Consider the following 14315-nt stretch of genomic DNA (forward strand, 5'->3'; position numbering starts at 1 on the left):
ATGTAGTCAATCTTTTCTGTATCACCCTGTATGATCACACCGCTTCGTAGTTCAAATAGAGCCCGTGTGGTGGCGTAGTAAGCGGAGCGCTGATTGGTCTATATCATGGGTGTGTGGTGGGCGTGTCGTCATATGCATGCCCATATTTGGGAGATCAGTACTGTACACTGGAGGCGAGGTACGACTGGGTTGTTGTTGAATCGGATATACGACTGATTTCTAAACTACCGTCAAATCATGTAAAAATAATCTCCAAATATTGATTCGTAACCACCAATGACATTTTTTCATGTTTTTATGCATTTTTAGGACTGATTCCAAGGTTCATCACTGGTTCCAAGGTTTCACTGTTTCCAAGCTTTATCACCTACCGTCCTTAATAGAGAGGTTGTCCTTAATAGGGAGGTGTCTGCCAAGAGAGGTTCACTGTATACTTGATCATATGGGCCCTGTTTCAAGTCCACGGAAATTGAAAACACTCAACAATTTTTCGTTCTTTTTTATAACTTTTTATTACTGATAAATAGCAAGTCTGTCTGGTCACATCACTATCAGTATCAGGTAAATCTATTTTACATATATGATTATGACCATTCCTTACAAGATCATCTCAAAATGGTTTGAAATCGAAAGAAACATTTTTTCACTTAGGTTGGGGATTTTCATGTTCAACGTGATGAAATGGTCCAGGACACTTGTGCTCACCTCGGGTAATGTTATTGCATGTCATTTGCAGTCGATAAGGGGAGAACAGTTCATCGCTGAAGTGGTTCAGATACGTGCCACTGTTTTTAAAACAGGATACAGACAACGACGACAGACGCAGCGGTAATGTATCGACTCCCCTACGGTGAGCCAAACATGAATGAGCTGTTGTGTGGCGAGACAACCTTAGAGTGAGGTCAATAACAGATTTACTGCGTTTGCCCACTTTTTACTGCAAAACTTTACAATTTGCGAGCATAGATTTCCAGAACTAATCCACAATCCACAATGTATTGACAAAAATGCAATTTGCTTGGTAATTTTGCGGATCATATCAACTTGAATGATTGTTAAGATCAAATGCCCGCAGAGATATCTTGTTTACAGTAACAGAATTTCTTCAGAATTCTTTCCAAGCAGCCCCATCCTTTTATGTCCATTCAAATATAAGTGATACTCCAGTTTCCAGACTTTTCAGCACATTTCTGCATATAAAGTTTTTTTTTAAAAAAACATTGTTCCATTCAAGTCTTTCTCCTCAGAATTGAAGACAGTGTCGAAATCCATTCTACGAAAAAAACCTTTCAGCGTTCTGAATAGTTCTCGACGTTCTCCACTTTGGAATAAGCAGTCATTAATCTTGTACCCTGAAACAATATGGAAAGGATATTATTCAAACGGTTTCGAAAAAGGTCTGTCCCATTTTCAACGCAAGGGCGAATAGAAAGGTTCCAGTTAACAGCACTGATACTCCAATCTGACAGTTACTCCAACCCGACCCTCGCACAATCTAAATTCTTCCACCGTCATGGCACCCCAATCTCCACTCCCATTGGTCTAAAATCTAATACTGACTGCGAAGCATTTGCTACATCCCAGTTTGTCTGCGATGATATCGGTCCTTCGATTCTTGCTCCAGCGGCCGTGCAGATTGCTACTTGATACTGGAATGAATATCAAGAAGTTAGCAAAAACGAACAGGAAGTCATGATAAATAAGTCCAAAATTTATGTAGCTCAGTTCCATTCTAACACAGACACCCGGCGAAAATAAATATCGGCCATTTTGAAACGACCCTTTTCACAGGCAACGTTTGTTTACCAATACCATGGCATAAAAGAGGTGAGCTAAATGTAAAACCTGATTCAAGCATTTTACTTGAAGTTGTCCATGCCTTTCAATGTTCATGATATTTTGAATGCTTTTGGTGATGATTTGATTTAAAGCATGACTTTTATGTCCTGGGAAACTTACGCCGCCTGTGAAAATGTGTTTGCAAAATGGCCGAAATTTATTTTTTGCTTACTGTCCATTAGGGGAGCTACTGGGGACAGACGTAGTCCCTCAAATGCCATTCGACGACGCCATTATGAAAAATCTATCCGAGGCGTCACCACATGATGATTGTGACTAGGTTGCGCAAATGGTGGAGTGAAATCCCTTTGACTACTAAGATAAGAGGTGCCTTGGTGCGGGAATCAATTGGTGCAAACCTTACCTTATTGAATGATCTAGCATCGCGGTAAAAAAGTACTTTCATGCAGTCATCGATGAGTTTAAGCGCCTCGGCTTCACTCATGTTTGGATTCTTTTCGACCGCATCTCGCATCAAAGGCTGGAAATCGAGACGACAAAAATTAGGCAATATTTTGAGAAAGGGTGATTAAATCTGGTTAAGGGAATTCTCCTTAAAAGACTTTGGAGCAATACTGTAAACCCCGAATTTTCGCATACGTATTATTTCAAGATTAGCAAAATCTGAGTCACGACTGGATCTCTTTAAGGACAACCTCTCTAATAAGGACACTAGTTTTGGTCCAAAATTGGTTTTTCCATTTAATTTGACCTCTTTAAACAGGACACCTCTCTAATAAAGACGGTATATGTCAGTATAGGGAGGTTCTGCTGTATATCAATCTGCAAAGCAACCTACCAGTGCAATGTAGGAGCCGTAACCGGTTGCTATGGTACTACCCGTGTATGCTGTGCCGATTTTATCAACATATCCAAGATACGGTGTACCGTCCTGGATCCCCCCCACAACTATCGTATTCCACAACGGGTTAAAGTTCGATCTGCGGTGGTATAACATGCGTGTCAGCCAGGAGTGGAGAGATCTGGGCGTGTAGGTGAAGCCATCGTCAAGACATTCTTCATCAACACTGAAAGAAATCAAAGTTAGGCCATGGGAATGATTAATCCTGTTTACCGTCCGAGAGATTTAAAAAGATGATGAGGCTTTTTTTCATTTTTCATTATTCATTATCGGTTTACAGTCTGATTTACTGGTCAAAACACGCGATTCAGCAAGTTCCAGTAAATGGAAATCAGGTCGGTCATCAACATGAGGCATTGAAAAAATGACATAATTATGATGAAGAGCCTACCCTTCCAAGTTTTTATTGTGTTTTTCAATCATTTAAGGTAAATATAAACCACTGGAAAGATTATTTAAATAAAAAAATTATGGGAACAATAAAATAAAAAGATTTTAAAAAAAATAATGAAAATATTTCATGTTTGCTCAGAACCCACGCGGGAGGTGGACGGTAAACAGGATTAATAATTCCCATGGCCTTAGAGAAATCAGAGTCGGCTGAGCTATTAACAACCTGCTTTTGTAAACACTGAGGTCAGGTGAAATAATTCACCCATACTCACATTCTTTGTTTAATTGTCTCCTGCAGGAATTGAAAATCTGCATAATCACCGCTCGCTCCTAGAATGGTTGAGTCGTTCACCTTCATCACACGAGGACAATTGCGGTATCTAGCAAGGGAGCCATAAGAACCCAGCATATCACCGGCCATCATCACACCCCCATCGAACTTTACGCCAATCATCGACGTTGCAGTCACCATGGGGTTCCTGAAGAGGAAGGAGAAGTTAGAAGAGATTATATTTTTCATCTTAAATCAAATGTGAAAACTGAAACACAAGGATGGGATCCAAGGCTTTCCGGGCTTCTCATTCTCATTTGAAAAATTAAACCGCAAAGTGCTTGGTCTGGAGAGCTACATTTTGAGAGCACACTTCATTTACTGTCAAGTCGCTCCATACTTCCACGCCCAATTTCTGGTCAACAATGTTGGGGTTAGGGGACTGGCGAAAATTCGTTCCAAATCATGAAGCACACTACATGCCATGTGCATGTACAACATGACAAAGCAGAATGCGACATGACAAAAAGGTGATTTGTTAAAAAACTGGAAATGTTATCACCAACTAAATGGGTTTTCAAAGTGAGCCATATCATAATCTAAGCATCTACGCCGAAATCACCGCTGTAGATATCTTACATAGTGTGTTGTTTGCCCATTTTTAGAGCCGGTGAAATCCCGAATTCTTGAAAGGTTGCCATTTTTCTGTTATGGTCGTCGTTAATTTTCCGTGTACGCCGTGAGAGCCCTGAAGACACTACTGTGTGTTCCAAAAAAAGCAAACTATCTTTGCCTCCAAATATAGCAAATGACTGACTCATTCGAGACCAATATTTCTACTACTTGTTAACCCTAAACATCCCAAAGCGGGTAGATCTTGGAGTGCACGCTAGCTTATATGGGTGTGGTGTGGCACAACTGAAGATGAGGGACCTCCACACAATATAATTTCCCATGTCTTCCTTTAGTTACTATGCTTTTCAACAGATGGCTCTTCATTCGCCAACTTGCCTGCAAAAGCAGTACATGATATTGGGTTTGATGACCTCACACTATGGCTATAGAGACCACAGACATGTTAGACCTATCACAGGACACTGCCATGGGGGGGGGGGGGTGATAGGAGAGGGCAATTCTACTGGGAAGGGGCAATTCTGTCCTAACATCAAGCTAGGACAATGCTAGGGAAAAGCCTGAAATGTACTACCATCTATGATGATACCAACCCCTCTTGCTGAATCTTTCTAATGGTGTCCAGTCCAGGGCTGTACCCTTTGTTGAAGGGGGGGGGGTCTTTTTAGCATTTGCAAGACAATTATCCCCCTCGAAACACATCATCTTCCCAAAAAACATAGGAATTAAATGCAAATTTGCTTCCATGTCAATTTGTTACGGATCAAAAACTACGACAAAAAAAGTTCATTTAAGTCAATTTTTTACAATTCTTTATTTATTCATGTTCCGGGCCTGTACATACTTGTCTATGTAGAATCTGTACACATTTTAAGCTACAAAATTTCCACCAATCAAATTGCAGCTTTTACTTCAACGTACAAATAGAAAATGTAAAATGCATTTTCATTGGATACCTCCAAAGTGAGGCGACGTCCGCCTCCTTATTTACAATTTACACAATAATATTACTACCTGATATTAGCTGCATAGTGATTGGCTGATTTTGAAATTTTCTGCAGACACAGCAGATTTTCAGCCAATCATGAACTGCTTTACACAAGACCATGGCAATTCATGGTTATTGCCAAAATGTATTGCTTCAATCCCACTTCCCATACAACCCCTGTTCCAGAATCATGTGACATTATGTAGAAAAAACCACCCCTCCTAATTACAGTGTATAAGTTCACACACCCATTGTGCAATTTGAAACAACAGCTTGAACAATGAATCTTTGGTAACATTTTCCTCAAAGTGAATATGACAGTAATCCCACCCCGCACACGAGCAAGTCACTGTGATCTGCAATTTAAATTGCATGTGAAAATAGTCGCTCCTCTGCAGTGTCCTTTATCGACTACAGTACTGCTTGAGGAGTCTAAAACCTTAACAGGCTTTTCTTGACATAAACTTTGAAAACAATCAGCAACAGTTTTTTATTGTGTTCCCAATCAAGAAGGAAAATGATCCTAATTAAAACCAATACGGAAGATAAAGAAGATCAAATTGCGATGTTTTTGATGTCTGTTAGACTGTTGCAAGAGCTTGTGATAGCTTTTGCAGGAAAAAGCATATCATCTGACATGTTTTGGGATCATTTATCCTGGTTGGCGCCAAACTTCGCACTTCGATCATGATAATGAGGCTTGTGATTAATTAATATGGCTGTCGGAACAATGTTATTTTCATCAGGATGGATGGGGTAGTATTTCATTGTACATGTTTGCATTGTTCATGTGAATGTTTTTCAATTTTACTTTCCGTTGAAGGAGGATAATCTTTTTGGACGTTCCATGAAAAATACTAAAAAACCTAGGGGCCTTGGTCAAAGGGTTGGGGTAGCAATGGAGCCCCCCCCCCCCCCATCTGAGTTGTTAGAATTCCTCTTTCTTAGCTTCACAACCAGGATGCTACCATCATCTTTCATGGCATCTATTATCTCAAGAGCGTGATCAGGAAGTAACAGCCATTAACGTTTTCGGGGAATTTTGTAAAGTGCCTGTGTCTAACTATAAAAAAATGTACAGAAAACATGATCAGGGATCAAATTTTTCGTGATTTTTATAGCTGTTAGACAAGGATGGAGCCTGCTGTTTCAATCAAAAGGTTCCTGAAGTTCGCAACTTCCTGGATTCATTTGTAATTACCTTCCTCTTCCTTTAACTGACTTTACTCATGTTACAAGTTTTACGCTCAGTAGTTTTCAGCAGAGTTTACCATTTCCTAAATGTTATTCCATCTATGTTATTTGGGGCAATGACAAACATTATACCACAATGCATTTCGTATAAAAGTGCGTCATGACGTCAGGGGACCGATCTACTGTACGTCAGAACAACATACCAGTCTATCGCAGCTCATTGCATGACACGAGCACAGTGTAAAAGCGTACCAGCTATACACCCAAGGAGGAAAGTCTTTTTATCACATTATTTTTTATGCAAGGTATTTCAATTTCATTCTAGTGTGTTTCATATCGGCTATACACTGGGGGGCATCAAAACATGCACTTGTTCATCATGAATACAAAGGAGGTAGCCATTGGACTATTCATCCTGTCTGTATAGCACGGTACATCTATGACAAGCTTCTCCACAGCGCTGAGAGAAGTTCAGATAAGTTTCAATCAAATGAAATATGAGCAGACGTTTTTAAACAATATATGCATAGACCTAGCTTAATTTTGCATGTTGTATGAGTGCAGACAATGTGATAGCCATTATCGTAGACAGTAATTAATCTACTTCAAAATATTCAATTTCATTCTGGGAATATAAATAAAAATTTACATCAACGGTTAGAAAAACCCGAACGATCGGGTGTACGTTTTCAAATGTATTCCATCTGACAGGTGCCAGGCTGTAATTTCATTCCACAGTTTAGCAGCAGCCAGGCGACAGAAGGCCAAAATTTAGTCTCGCAATAATTTGAAAAATAAACGCAAAAGAAATTGTTTATTTTACTGCCTTTGGCACTGTTGTATTCGACAAACTTCGCTGCGTTTGATAAAATTCGGGAAGTATCAAATTCCTGTTGTCAAAACAATGTATCTTTACAAGTAAACTTTGGGTATCAAGTTTTCCTCCGTTCAAGTGAGATAAAGATACCTTTTTTTTTGTAGCATGCTGTAGGCAAATCCTCAGTTAATGAGGCCAATCTTGCAGTGAAAATGGACTGCTGTATCAAATGCCATAAGTATTCAAATAAATCTTCTTGTTTTAAACGTCAACAATTTATCCCTGTTTCTGCAAGAACAGAAATTAACTCAATGAATACACGAAATGAAAAAACTTGAAATAATTAAGTTGACATCGCCATAATTATCCACAACCGTTTTCATAATTTCTGGCCCTGTCTTCCAATTAAGGGTTATTTTGTTACCATGGTTACCCAATAAACGACAGAGTGAAAATTGAAGTCAGATCTGCTGTAGACTCTCCGGGGGCAGGAAGTAGCCATGATGGCACCGTCTTCGTGTAGCCGTGAGCCAAAACATGCACAGGAGACACGACTTCCTGAGTCACTCTACGTCTCGTGCGAGCAGACGATAGTTATTCTATCTTGTTTCAGGAAGTATGAACAAGTCATGTCTTTAACCCTAAACCTTTGGAAGGAAGCGCTAAGGCCGAAGTTACATAGACCTCATTCGTTCATTTACCACGAGTCACTTTCCGGGTTTTTCTTTCATTCCTCGGTGAATGCACGCCACAAGGCCGTGCATTCACAGGGGAAAGAAAGCAAAAGGGGAAAATGAGTCCTGGGAAATGAACGAATGAGGTCTATGTAACTTCGGCCTTAGACGCAAATTCTACTAAAAGCTCCTCAGAAAACAATTTAGATAACTACCATATAGACAAATGTTACAGTTCTATCAGAAGTAATGATATAGTCAAGATTCATTGCCCAGGAGTTTTTTCAAAATGTTAGCTGTGAAACTATATTACCTATTTCCAATGTCACATAATTCTGGAAATTTATGAAAATGCTTTGAAAAAACAATAGATAGCGACATGTTTCATGTCCTCATATCGAATATCATCAAAGAGGGACGAACAGTGGTGCCAAAACATAAAAAATTGCTTGAAATTGGAAAACTTAATTGTAAGGTAAGGTTGAACAATCATAGTCCCAACACTATATTGGCTGTAATTGTACCACTGTACCTTACTTCAAAAGAAACTAATCGAAATTAAGAGGAGTATAATTCATTCAAATGGCCGACTTTTGACAAAATAAGAGGTTTTCAGATTTGAAGCTTGTTTTTAGCATAACAAAATGGTGACAACTGTACCATAAGCAGCGTCCCAGCATTTTGATAACCTGAATTTCAACTAACCCATGCCTTTTAACAACAGTAAAGATATGGGTATTTGAAGAAAATATGCTGTCACAATAAGAATTGTCACGCCCATTCAAACTCAAGCAACCTCGTTGTTCGAAAGCACTCGTTCCGAATAATTTCTCCAAATATCAATTTTTGGCCATTCTAAATTTTCTTAATCTCTTTAGGAGCCCTTGAACAACACATGCAGTCATGGATATGCTCTAGAACTGACAGAAAATGCCCTTAATAGGCCTCTTTATCAATCAAATCCCCAAAAACAAGACATAAGCTTTTGGAATTATTCGTACACTGACATTTCATATTCATTGAAATAATTTAAATCTTCATCTTCAAAAATTCATTTCATCTTTTGAAAGTTTAAATAGAGCTATCACAAGGTTTTAAAAAAGAATTTATCAAACAGAACTCTTTTTCGGAACAAAAATTTTTACTCGGAATTGAATTCGCCAACTGAAATTAACATATTACAATTAACATCAATGCACCGTTCTCCAATCCCCCTCATAGATCCTAATATTCCAGCACATCTAAAGTGCACAGACAGGCAATTTTTATCACAGTGATGTGCAATATTTATTGCATGCGACAAAAATCAGTCAAAACTGTGACACGCAATAAATATGAAACTTGTTTGATTTATCGCGCATCGCTGCAACAAGTGATTATACCTGCAGACATGCAATTTTTTTATTGCTCATTGCAAGAATAATCACACACCTACAATAAAAATGGCTTAACTGTGCATAATTCACTCACGTGCCTCATTTCCAACCTCATACCTAAAAAGACTATTTACTGACCTAAATTCTAATGGCAAGAAGAGGTTGTTGTCGCAATAAATTACCTGGATACGAGATTGGAAAGATTGTCAAATAAACATGAACACCAGCAGAAATAATCCATTAAAGCCCTTGCAATAAAAACTCTGGACTTTCAAAAAAATGTACACATACATGCATCAGTAATTGATAGTAATAATAAAGTCATGATTATTATAATCATTATTACGATTATTAATGAAATCATAGCACACTGTTGCGTAATTTCATCATTTCTGAATTGGGTTGTAATCTCAAAGGGATGGTGCCCCCTATGGCAAGGTCTAGAACTAAAGAAGTCGCTGAATTCAACCATCAATGAAGTAAGTATAAAAGAGGGTACTGAATTTCATGTAACAGTGTCAATAACTTAAAATCGCCATCTGGCATCAATTCAAAGAATTCTTTCATCAATTTTTAACATTGGTTCAACTTTTGGACAAAATAACAATTGAACGAAATGATGCAACCCCTGGTGGTGGGGCTGTGAACTAGCTCGGTTAGGGTTTGGCCTGACCTCTGAACTTTGCCCACCCAACTCGGTGGACAAAATGTCAGATAATAAAACCAGATCCACAAGGGCAGTGTTAAGCCGTGCACACCACCAATATCACACGATTGTAATCATTCTGAAATACCTCCTCATTATAAATTTCCAAATCTTCCCCTGTTTTACATTTCATCTTGCAAAATTTCGCATGAAACGACGGGCAGATATTTGAAAATGATGACGCACAGTGAAGTCGTAATCTAACCCGCCGTGTGCAATTTGACCTTTGACCTGAGCTGCCATTGGTTGACAAGTGATTGAAATTAAGCCACATGCACTGGTCAAAGCACAGAAGTTTGAGTGTCACACTGAACACCCAAGTAGGTTTCATAGCGCCCCCTATATACAATTTACAGAACTACACATTATAGTTCCTATGAAGCTCGAATGAGGGCAGCACAAACCTGAGATTTATACAACCTCGGTCCCAAGGGATTATTCTGCTTATAGAGACAATGTTCACATCTATACTTGAATAACCCCTTGGGTGAGGTTGAGATTTAAACATTGCACACAATAGATGGTGTCTGACACTCTACAGAGAGACCCAAAAATAAGCCAGACAAAAATCAAATTGATCAGTTGTTCTGCTCATATGTTTGAATGACATGTTTTTGGGCTACGCTGCTTCAAGGGAGATTGTCCTCCAGATCATACTGGCCCTCTAGTGACAGGACAAGGAACTATTAATTACTGATGGTCATTAAAACATCTATTTACAGGTTTGATCTTCTGGAACATTAACATAATTTATTCAATTGGGGATCCCATGGTGCAACAGTTCGCTTGACCAATCATATGCATATTTCCCTTTTCTTTTTTTTTTAGTGTCAAACTCAAATAGTCATGTCAACATTCACCAATTTTTTCAGGTGATTGATTTTAAACATCTGATTCTATACTCCTCTATGACCTTGCTCAATCAGACTGCTGCAGCCATCCTCATACCCAAACCTCAGTTCATAGTTCACCTGGGTCTGAGGTTGAACATACATTGCATTGCTATAAAAGTCCAGGATTTCACAAACAGAAAGATCATGTGGTGAAGACAAACATTCTGATTGGTCGATTAACTAACCAATGAAATGTATGCATAGATTTACTCCCCTCCTTAGTTGTTCTAAATGGAGTACAAGGCACTTACTAACATTTGTTTTCATATAAACCAATTTCACTACCACTGCAACAACTGAGTTGCCATAGCAATGAAAAAGGTTTTCCCGGACAAAAATCTTCATCAATCAAAAAAGTGATTTAACAGAAAACAAAGAAAGTTGTCTTGAAAGATCACTTTTTTCTCGGTCATTCTATTTTTAGTTTCCATTCAAATCTGAAAGGGTTAAACAACCGTTTCCATGGAAACCTTAAAAGCCACAAATAAGACTAGAACAGCAAATGTCTGAAACAACAGACCACAAATTCAAAATGGCTGATAGAGTCCTTGGAAACGGTTACCATAGCTACAAAACGACGATTCAAGAACATGTCAATTTATTCCGTTTATCATTGTTTTTCGACTGTTCCAGTTTTTCTACAATCCCTGAGAAACGAAGGAAGTTTCCATTATCTTGCAATCCATAGCAAGGCTCCACATCCCAAGTGAGGCTCCGTGAAACGTCCCTCAAATCAAGAATGAAACATCATTGTAATCCAAGAAAGTTCAAATCCAAATTATTATAGTTTGTCATCTTTGCACTAGGTGGCACTCTGATTAACCCATTATTCTCTGTACACATTCTGTCGCACAATGCCATATTCTGCCACAAACCATGCCATGTGATTGTCACATGATCGAAATGAGGTAACCCGTTGATTCCAATATTGACCCAAAGATGGTGCCAGTATAGCCACTATCACCTATCTGTTGTCCGTAATAAAATTTCTAACCAACACGGACATGAGGTCACGATTTGTCGTGAATACGTTGTGCCCCAACCCTTGGCAAAGCTAATCCGTATTGCGTTTGGGTCGAACGGACCATCTAACGACCCCCGATCACGAGTCTGTTCTAAAATCAACGATTGCTGATAGTCAAATATTTTCACTGAATACCCCGGTGGTACCTTATGCACAATAAACGTCCGCGACCACGCATCGTCTAAAGTCGGTGAATTTACAAAAATCGGGAAATCCGACCGGTTGTACATCCAAACGGCTTCATCTACACGGCTCAGCGTTAAACCAAAGCCGATTTTCTCTCGAGTTCGTTTGACCGATTCTAAACATTGGTCGTCTGATTGTAAGATGCCAAGGGACATTCCATCGCCGTGCGCAAGCTGCTGGAAAATGTTGACGTAGTCGTTGGTGACGGTAAACAGACGTCCTACGCGCTGTCGATGCTCCCAGTATGCAACGTTGCACCAGTAGTTCAACCGTCCGCTGTTCGACTGGCTGTCGCCTGGAATGATATAAAATACGGAATCGTGAGTTTTCATAAAAAGCGACATTGGTAATATCTTGCACGAAAAGTCCATAAGACAAACGAAAACATAGTGTCTGTTTCTCAATCGTCTTGCAGAAAAATCTTAAATCTGGAAATAAAACTTCGTAAAAATCATTAAGATATCTGCCAAATTGGAAAACAAAAGTGTTAGAGACTAGCTTTGAGAGTCTGTGACTGCATCTTTTCGTACAATTTCCAACATTTTAAAATTATCTTCACGTTTACGACCACCTGACGAAATCCGATGGCGCGGAAAAATCGACCTCAGTTTCAAAATTTGAAAACATGTCTGATTTAATTGTCGTTGAAATTGACAAGTGTTGTTGATGGCGACGGCATGGTTGTCGAGTGAATCGCAATTTGAATCAATGGAAGTGATACGTCGGGGCAAAGAAATTGATCAATAAAGGTTGATGCCATGTTCCCACACTGAAAACAACAGTTGCCTCTTCATCAATGACAAGACCTTCCCTTTCCCCACACATCACAGGTACACATACATGAAGTACTACACACGTCACCAGCAGCAAAGGGTTAAACCTTTTCAAAGTAAAAATTAACAGTGACGTCTGTTTCAAACCATATAATCGTTTTCATCATAAGACCTCGTCAATTCCCATTACAGCATTATTGATAAATGTATTCAAAACTATTGGCCTTTCAGAGACGTAAGTAATAAATTTGTAAATCAGTTCAAATTCTGATTACTCAGCATAATTAGCATTAGTTGGCACCAAACGTCCGTCCTGCCCTTTCAAACTTTTCAATGCAACAGACGACGACTCCAGTCACTGTCTCCATCGGGACAAACGGACGACCATCCGCGGCTCCAAACTTGCAAAAAACAATAAGAGCACCGACGTCTAATTAATATATTTCATTAAATAACAATTTCTATACAAGGCGTTCTGTTTAAATGTATTGCATTGAAAGATCATGAATGACTGCGTCGTCCCACTGCTTCCATAATTTATACCCACCCATTCCATTCGACAGTTTATATGCAGCCATTAGCAAGACAAAAAGGTTTGTAATGATGAAAAGATAACGTGCAATGAAACGTAATGTGCCGTAACGTCGGTAATGAATTCCACATTTTTGATCAAACCCACCACAGTCCTCGCTCAGACGAGCACAAAAAGATACTTAGTGAGTAAAAACAAACCAGGTTTGTTTTGAAAATATGCCGACGCCAGAGTTCCATCGCAGCAGACGCCAAAAGACAAAACAAAGCTTTTTTTCAGGCGGGACGAAATTCCGTCACTGAGAGGCATCGGAAATGTATCAATTAAGCGCCCCCTGGTGGATGCCGCAAGCATACAACCGTATATCCTATCTCGTTTGATTCGGAACAATTAGGACCACTCAGCGCTGGTCTAGAATAATATTTTCCAACTTTATGGAATAATCATATGAATGTGATCTTTCAATTAATTCATTATTAATGGAGTTGTTACAAATATTATAGAATTTTTATTCCCTGTCTCAAAACATATTAACTTATACTGGGTGTTTCAAAACTCATTTAACACTTCTGTCTCCGAGTAATATGTTCAATGATGTAACAATATACTCATGCGCGTGCTCGTAAGGATGTATAGAGTGATAGGCCAGATGTATACTACCTCTAATGAACTGCTGATAGTGTGCACTGCAGCACCAAAGGGTTAACCTGTGCACCACAGACACTAGCGATACTTCTGCTACGATAAATGTTCTGCACTAAGGCAAAGCCCTCAACTTCATGATCATCATATGCAAAGTTAAGTCGATTCCTGTGTACATACTTCAACGCTCTGCGCTCGTCAACAAATCGCGTCCACTTGGCGAGAGGTCAAGATGGAGCACAGTCAACCTCATACCAGGTGACTTGTTCAAAATATTGAGGTTAAGGTTATTTTCGAGTTTATCGGACTGATGGAAAAATTGCTTCATGCCTTTCTTTGAACTATGATTGAGGAAACGCTGATGTAAGGTTAGCATTCGGCTGACACCACGCTACGTCGCGCGACTCTGACCAAAGACAACGTCGCCAGACTGATAATCCTAATTGGTGCCTAACTATAGTGGCACTCAATAAAAAGACTGACGAGGGACTAACAGAGGCCAAGGGGAGGAA

The 14315-nt window shown here is 39.2% G+C and overlaps 2 protein-coding genes across 2 annotated transcripts in view; both read right to left on the bottom strand.

Annotated features, from left to right (window-relative positions):
- Nucleotides 1-499: 499 nt before the first annotated feature.
- On the bottom strand, nucleotides 500-4085 carry LOC135498828 (proteasome subunit beta type-4-like). Its single transcript, XM_064789298.1, has 6 exons — nucleotides 4005-4085; nucleotides 3367-3573; nucleotides 2639-2867; nucleotides 2204-2320; nucleotides 1561-1649; nucleotides 500-1352 (listed from the first exon to the last, which is right to left on the bottom strand). Exons 1-6 carry the CDS (start codon nucleotides 4064-4066, stop codon nucleotides 1340-1342), a joined length of 717 nt encoding a protein of 238 aa, XP_064645368.1. The 5' UTR covers nucleotides 4067-4085; the 3' UTR covers nucleotides 500-1339.
- Nucleotides 4086-4793: 708 nt separating this feature from the next.
- The window catches only part of LOC135498743 (mothers against decapentaplegic homolog 6-like), a 39903-nt gene continuing 30381 nt past the window's right edge, over nucleotides 4794-14315 (bottom strand). Inside the window, exon 4 of the mRNA XM_064789137.1 lies at nucleotides 4794-12151. Within this exon, the coding sequence (XP_064645207.1) occupies nucleotides 11607-12151 (545 nt within the window). The 3' untranslated portion in view covers nucleotides 4794-11606. The remainder of the gene's footprint in view (nucleotides 12152-14315) is intronic.

The sequence above is a fragment of the Lineus longissimus genome, chromosome 14, assembly GCF_910592395.1.
Source record: "Lineus longissimus chromosome 14, tnLinLong1.2, whole genome shotgun sequence".
In the NCBI taxonomy this organism is placed as follows: Eukaryota; Metazoa; Nemertea; class Pilidiophora; order Heteronemertea; family Lineidae; genus Lineus; species Lineus longissimus.

Coding starts and splice junctions, on each gene's coding strand:
- LOC135498828 (XM_064789298.1), bottom strand. CDS start 4,066: ATGGCAACCTTTCAAGAATTCGGGATTTCACCGGCTCTAAAAATGGGC. Junction 2,868..3,366: donor GAGACAATTAAACAAAGAAT/GTGAGTATGGGT, acceptor GATTTCTTTCAG/TGTTGATGAAGAATGTCTTG. Junction 2,321..2,638: donor ACGGCTCCTACATTGCACTG/GTAGGTTGCTTT, acceptor CTCGATTTCCAG/CCTTTGATGCGAGATGCGGT.